Below are 6,895 nucleotides of genomic sequence, written 5' to 3'. Positions count from 1 at the left end.
CATGCCCGGAAGCCCCCCGGCGGCCATTTTTCCGCCGGAGCCGCACGGAGATGGGCGCCGCCATGCCCGGAAGCCCCCCGGCCGCCTTTTAACCGCCGAAGCCGTACGGAGATGGGCGCCGCCATGCCCGGAAGCCCCCCGGCGGCCATTTTTCCGCCGGAGCCGCACGGAGATGGGCGCCGCCATGCCCGTAAGCCCCTCGGTCGCCATTTAACCGCCGGAGCCGTACGGAGATGGGCGCCGCCATGCCCGGAAGTCCTCCGGCGGCCATTTTTCCGCCGGAGCCGCACTGGAATGTATCCCGGCATGCCCCGCTCCCTTGCGGGGGAGTATATCCCGGCATGCCCCGCTCCTTTCCGGGGCAGTATATCCCGGCATGCCCCGCTCCTTTCCGGGCAGTATAACCGCGGAGCTGCCACGAGGAGCCTGCCCGTGCTTTCCGGGGCGATGAGGGGGCCCGTCGGGATGCCGGCGCTCCCTCCCGGTGAGGCTCCGGTTCCGCCGCCCGTCGCGGGGTCGGCCGGGGCCGGGCGGTCGGCGGGTCGCGGCGCGAGTGGTCGCGGCGGGCCGGGGGTCGGTGCGGGGCGCGCGGGCGGCGAGGCGCCGCGCCTTCCACCCCCCCCCCCCCAGCCGCGGCCGGCCTTCTGCCGGCGCCGGTCCGTGCCGGGACGTGTCTCCGCGGCGTCCGGCGGGGTGTCTGGGCCGGGAGGGGGGGCTCCGCGCCGCGCGGGCAGTGCGCGGAGGGGGTCGCGGCGGGGGCTTGGGGGTGCGGCCGGGCCAGAGCTCCCGTTCCCCGAGCAGCCGGCACGGGAGACACGGGGCACCGAAGGGGCCGGCGGGGCGGGGCGCGACTGGACTCTTCCGGTCAGTCTGAGCGTGTCCGGGCCGCGGGGCTGGCAGGTTTGGGGGGATTTGGGGGTTTGCGTGGGTCTGTGTCTCTCTCTAGTTGCGGCTTGTGGGTTTTCTGTCTCGCGGGGCTGTTTTGGCAGAGGAGGGCTTAGGGCTTCTCTTGTGGCTGCTGTGGCGTTCAGTGGTTATCGGGGGTTCTTGTGGTGTCTGGGGTTTCCGGGTTTGCTGGTTTCTTCGGCTCGGTGGTTATTTTGCTCTGGTCTTTTGTTGGTTTTCTGGTTTGGGTTTCTTTTGTGGTTTTAATTGGGTTTTTGGGGGTTCCGTGGCTCGCGGGGTTTCTATAATTTTTTATGGTAAATGAAAATGGAGCACAGGTTCTGCTCTGCCTTTTGTTTCCTTGTCAGCCTTTGTTGCCCTTGTGAAATGTCCAAGCCCATTGGAGACATTACTGTTTGGCTTGCTATTTGAGCTTTCTTCTTGGATACCTTGTACCCATTAAGTCCCCAAAAGTTTAAGAGTTGGGTGGTTACCCATCCAGAACCTGTTGTCCTTCTTGTGAGTCTTGGTCCTTCCCAGCCCTCCACTGACCCCTGCCCTTTCTTACTACTCCTCTGATTTTTTTTTTTTTTTTTTCCCCTTGCCTGTACTTCTCTATTCTACTGTCCTGCTCCCTTTTCTTCTCTCCCTTTCTCTTTCTTCATCTCCCTCTCCCTTTTCTTTTTCTCTCTGTGCTTTTTTCCTGCTTTCTCTTCCTCCTTTTTTCGTCTTCCATCTCTGTCCTGCAGGCCACTGCAGTTACTTTCCTTTTCCATCTCTTTGTCGTGATCTGCACCTGTCTTGTTTTCTCCAAAAATTTCTCTAGCCTGTTGTCTGGTGTTCTTTTTTTTTTTTTCATTCTATATCTCACTGTCCCAGGCAGCAAGCTGGCCCTTGAATATGCTTTATTCTCCATAAATGCAGGTGCTGTTGGCAGCAGTTCATGAAACGAGGGGCATCTCCAGCAGATCCTGTAGAAGACAGAGTTGCTGCCTGAGGAGAGCACGCCTCAAAGTGTGCATCGTCAGATTTGCGCTCGCTAGAGAGTATGGGACGAAGCTGGCATTGGCGTCCTGTCCAGCCAGTGTCAGGTGACACCCACTTTGCTGCGCACTGGTTACAGGAGGATCTAGAGTAATACAGATGTACTTCTCAGCGAAGGCAGCGAAGCAACACTTTCCTTTCAAACGGTGAGGCTGGTAAGGAAAGCGCAGTTTGTCTCTGACTGTCTCTATTCCCTTTGTCTCAGGGAGGCTGAATGAAAATGATGACTTCTTGACTGTGTTATCACACTGGGTGAGTAGGTGTGACATGCTGGAGCTGGATACTGAAGTTGAGTACGTGGTGGAATCGATGGATCTGTGTTTTCTGCATGGAGAAGGTAACCTGTCATTCGTTTATTTTTCTTAAAATGAAGCAAAGGACTAGGGAAGGTGGGTTCTTCTTCACAGCGCAGATTTTGATGACATTGTTGGAGTAGAAATCCATCCAAGGGTGGTCCTAAAGTTGGCAACATCAGTAGCATAACAAGAGAGTCTCATGGTTCCGCTGTAAAGTGGAAGTACAGAAAGCTGTTCAGCTCGCAGAGTGCAGGCCTGTGTGACCTGGGAATCTACTGATGGACTCTGCCTTATGAGGTGAGATATTTTCGATCGAGCAGGGGGAGTCATCGTGACTTAACAATGTGGTAGCTACACTTGTGATGGGCTCCTGCAGTTTTATCAGCTGTCGGACCCCGGAAGGCCTTCATCCTCCCTCCGTCTCTAGGATGAAAAGGCAAAACATGCCATATTGTGAGGATGATTGAGTACAATTTTCTGCCGCTCCATAAATAACTTTGATACTTAGTATATGTTAGGAGTGCTTGTGGGAGCTTCAGCCTCTTCTCGAAGCAGTCCCGTCTGTCTAAAGCGCGTGCTTTTAAAAACATCTGTGTGTTACATGCATTAGGAACTAAAACTGCAGCTTGATTTTCCTCCTCTAGGGCTGATTTTTCATAATTGCTTCACCCCGGTAACAGAAACGGATAGGCCCTGTTTCGTCAGGGTCAGTCCTGACCTCGTTTAAATGCTGCTGCAAAGCTTCAGTGTTTCAGTTTGCAAGCTGTAAAAATACTTTGTTAAAGATAAGAGTGCTTCTTGGAACTTAAGTGGTAGAACCACCTTCTCAATGGTAGCTTTTGCTGGCTTGCTTTTGTGCAATGTACATCTTTGCCATTGTGATTTAGCGTGCCTGATTGGTTTAGCATACAGACATTGGCACCCGCTGAGTTGATAAACAGGTCTTTCTCACTGTGCCATTTTTCCACTTCCTTTAATTGTATCTTTTTCAGTCTGTAACCACAGTTAATGTCTTTTTTTTTAAAAAAAAGCACACTACAGCAGCTTGCTTTGTTCATGTGTTCAAAAGATGTTTGTGGTTGCTTTTCCCCCAGTTGTTGCTTGGTTTTTTTTCCTCTTTAAATGCTTTCTGAAAGGTAGAACTGCATTTCCTTGTAGGGTGCACTTAGACTTTTTCCGTGTTATCGGAGTTGTAAGAACATGTCAGTTTCAACACAGAAAAAAGGTCCAGCTTTTGCCACGAGGCTTTTGCCATTAGGGTTTAGCCTAATGTTGCCGAGGAAGCTTTCTTTCTGCTTCCCTCTAAGCCTTACTGTAAAAAAGAAAAAAAGCTGTCATGGGAAAGCCGGTTAAATCGGGCTCGGACCCCAGATTGTCACCGGTTTAATGCAATGAAAGTGTCCTGACTGGACTGAAGCACCCTAAAACACTTTGCGTGCTGCAGCATAAGAATGCAGATGGCTTATCACGCAGTAACTTGGGGATCAGCACCGTTTGCTGCCACTGGCAGAGGCTTTTTTCTTATTCCTTCTGACTGACACGGCGATAGCAGGTGCCTGTTTTGTGGCAGTAGTGCAGCGGCACCATCTCTCGACCCTGCTGCCTCAGACATTGCTTAGCCTCACTGCATTTTGTTTCCTGGTTTTGCTCGGCAGGACAAGTCCTGTTTGGCTGTAATTGCAGGGTTAGAGTGTAATATGAGGAAAGGAGGGTGTTGGCTTAGGAATTTCTGTTCCGCTTGCCACAGTTTTGCCACCAGTATTGCAGTTGGCGAGGTGGCTGTCGGGCGTGGGAATCGCGGGGGTGAGTCTCAGTGTGGGGACAGGTTTGTTGCTGACGCTTCAGCTGTTGGGGTTTTTGAGTTGCTGATGTGTGTTTTCTCATTCTACAGAACCACCTTCATGTTGCGTTCCAGGGAGTGTACTGTGGATGTACAGGAAAGATCTTTCCTGGTGAGACTGTCTATAACCACCGAAGATGTTCGCCAGCTCTGCGCTGAGAAGTTCGAGGTGGACAAGCCGGCAGAGTGCAGCCCGTTCCTTGTTGTCGATGACACCTGGCAGCAGCTGACGGAGCATACCTGCCCTCGGGAAATGAAGGCTGAGTTGCACAGCTGTCCCCAACCCCAGGTCTTCCACTTTGTCTACAAATGTGTTAACAGAGATCTGTGTGGTGCCATTTGTCACAGTGATGACTCCACGTTTTAAAAGCAGCAGCTCGTCGTTGGATTTCTGTTCCTCTTGTTAACGGCTGAAAACATCTTTGTTGGCTGGCATTCCTTAGGAGCCGAGACTGGTCTTAAACCAGGATTGCCCAGTAAAAATCCCTTAGCCACATCAGGCATAGCTTAGAAAACCCCATGTAAATCGTGCCCAGGGCCGGTTATGCAGACTATTCCACCAGCGTGTTTGAGCGAACAGCCACAAGACTCTGCTGCAGCATATCATATCGTGGCCCTCGGCAGGTTGTCTGCTGTGGTGTGCAAATGTCTTATTTTTTTTGCACCTGGCCTCTAGCCACATGTCATTTTGATTTATATATGTGTATGCTAGACAAGCATTGCAGTAAACTGGCTGGTGTTAGCTTGGATTCGACTTGTCCCATTCAGGGCATCAGTTAACTCAGAATTACCTGGATGATTGATTGCATTCTTTCCTGGTTTTTTTTTGTTTTGTTTTGTTTTTAATTACAGAAAATTGTGGGGGTTTATTATAGACATCTTGCAGCAGTTGCAGGTAGACTGTCAGGGTCGTCTTCTAAAAATATTTTTTCAGCTGTAAAGAATTCAGTAATTATGCATGTGATTTTAACATTCAATATACAAGAATAAGTCTCTTTCGGGTTTTGGCGTATTGCATTTAAGGTCTCTATGGTTTCTCCTCTTTTCCTGTTACAGGTGAGTTCTTGGGAGCTTGTGGTACCTGTAAGAAGGTCGTAGTATTGGCGCTGGTGATTTCATTGCCTTTATCTGAACTGGATGTACTGTTACCTGGGTTAGTGTTTCTATCCATTGGTTTAGACAGCCTTGTGGGTAGGAAGAGGAAGTTGAAAGAAAAGGATGTAGAGAAGGGGCAGAGAAAGAACGCAGAGAACCGAGTTTAGGATTAAAATGTGTTAGTCTGTCTGCTGGTGCAGGCTCCTCTCAGAAAATGAGCCAAGGAGGTTGGTAAGGTGTTTGTAGTTTTACTGATTTTTTTTTTTTTTTTCCTGGTTTTTGTGGCTATAGGGGTTGGGTGGGTTGGTTTTTTTACAGGCTCTGGGATTTGTGGGGTTAGTGTGGGCTTGTGAGGTTTTTCTGTTGGTTTGTTTTTTTTAACTGGGGTTCTAAGGGGGGGGTTTGGTTCTCTGCCTTTTGAAGGCTTTGGGGTTCTGTGGGTTGCGGGTTTGGGGGAGGGCTAGGGGCTTCTGTGGTGTTTTGAGTTCCCGCAGCTTTTCTTGTGGGGTCTGGGGTTTGTGTGTGTCTTTAATGGGGGTTTGTGGCTTCTTTGGTTTTTGGGCTTTGTGGGGGTTTCTAGTTTGTGGGAATTCTTTGGGTATTTTGGTTTGGTTTTTCTTAGGCTGAGAGGCTTTAGGAGGAAAGCCTGTTCTGAGCGTGGTGTTCTCCTTGTAACAGAAGCAGGGTCTCACTGTGGCATGCCAGCTGTCGTGGCTAACAAGGGAGCTTTTTTGTTTTGTGTTGTTATAAATATTACAAGAGTTCCACTTTGTAAAATGCTTTTGTGATGAGTTCAGGCTACGTCTTGCATCCATTGAAAGCAGTATTTACTGGGGCCGAGTCTTCCTGTTTGGAGCTGAGGAAGGAAGTATGGATTGAATAACAATGTATTGGTTTTTGACCTGCAGATGGTGGAAGAAAGTGAGGAAAGACTAACAGAAGAGCAGATTGAGTCACTTCTCCAGGCAGTCACCAGTCTTCTTCCAGGGGATCCAGAAGAACAGCCAAGAGACTTGGCAATGTTGGCTGAAGACGAAGGTGACCAAACCTTGGAGGCATCTCAGCCCAAAGCTGGCAACGGTTTCGACAGAGGAGAATCGGCTAACAATTTTCTGGGTTATACTTGGCAGCAGTTTACTGTTGTATTGGACATTGTTGTAAAATGCCTTAGACTTTTTATTATTCAGAGGTGATGAGGGAACCAGTTGTTTCCAAGAAAGCGTGGCCAAGGCCACTGTTGTTGTGGCATCTTTCCATCGATGGGGCTGGCAGCAGCTGAGTCAGGGCGGTTGGCTCTTTTTGGGGGACTATGGGGTCTTTACAGGGTCTCTTTTTGGTGGGGTCTAGGGCTTTTGGGGGGGGTTCTCTAAGGGGGGGTGTGGGGTTCTTTGAGGGGATCTTTATGGGGTCTCATTTTGGGGGGGATGTGAGGGGCTTGGGGGCGTCTTTAAGGAGTCTCAGGTTTTTTGGGGGGTGGTTAGGGTTCTTTATGGGGTCTGTTTGGGGGGTCTGGGTTTTTTGGGGGGGCTCTTTGTGGGCTTTGGGGAGTTGGGGGGCCCTAAGGGCCTTTTTAGGGGATCGTGGGGGGGCTCTTTGGGGGGGGGGGTGTCTCTGAGGGGTTCTGGGGGGGTCTCTCTAGGGTCTATTTTTGGGGTGTTGGGGGTTCCTTCGGGGGTCTTCTAGGGGGTCAGGGGCCATGTTGGGGTTCGAGGGCTCTCAGAGGGGTCGCAGTAGG

The 6,895-nt window shown here is 50.7% G+C and overlaps 1 protein-coding gene across 5 annotated transcripts; it reads left to right on the top strand.

Annotated features, from left to right (window-relative positions):
* Positions 1 to 2,069: 2,069 nt before the first annotated feature.
* Positions 2,070 to 6,394, top strand: LOC311193306 (uncharacterized protein). Of its 5 annotated transcripts, none has more exons than XM_084266089.1 (3): positions 2,070 to 2,084; positions 4,117 to 4,354; positions 6,069 to 6,394. In XM_084266089.1, the coding sequence occupies exons 2-3, from the start codon at positions 4,127 to 4,129 to the stop codon at positions 6,351 to 6,353; spliced, it is 513 nt and encodes a 170-aa protein (XP_084122215.1). In that variant the 5' UTR covers positions 2,070 to 2,084; positions 4,117 to 4,126; the 3' UTR covers positions 6,354 to 6,394. The 5 variants fall into 5 exon arrangements, 4 of the variants coding, with proteins under 4 accessions (XP_084122215.1, XP_084122214.1, XP_084122213.1 ...); XM_084266088.1 differs by lacking the exon at positions 2,070 to 2,084 and adding an exon at positions 2,130 to 2,266; XM_084266087.1 differs by lacking the exon at positions 2,070 to 2,084 and adding an exon at positions 2,336 to 2,522.
* The last annotated feature ends 501 nt before the right edge of the window (positions 6,395 to 6,895 follow it).

The sequence above is a fragment of the Gallinula chloropus genome (assembly GCF_964237585.1).
Source record: "Gallinula chloropus genome assembly, chromosome: 6".
NCBI lineage: Eukaryota > Metazoa > Chordata > Aves > Gruiformes > Rallidae > Gallinula > Gallinula chloropus.
The sequence above is the reverse complement of the archived record's forward strand: the minus strand, read 5'-3'. Positions and strand labels throughout refer to the sequence as shown.

Excerpts from the sequence above, each read along its gene's own strand:
- LOC311193306 (XM_084266087.1), top strand. Across the intron at positions 4,355-6,068 it reads ACAGCTGTCCCCAACCCCAG|ATGGTGGAAGAAAGTGAGGA; the intron begins GTCTTCCACTTT and ends TTTGACCTGCAG.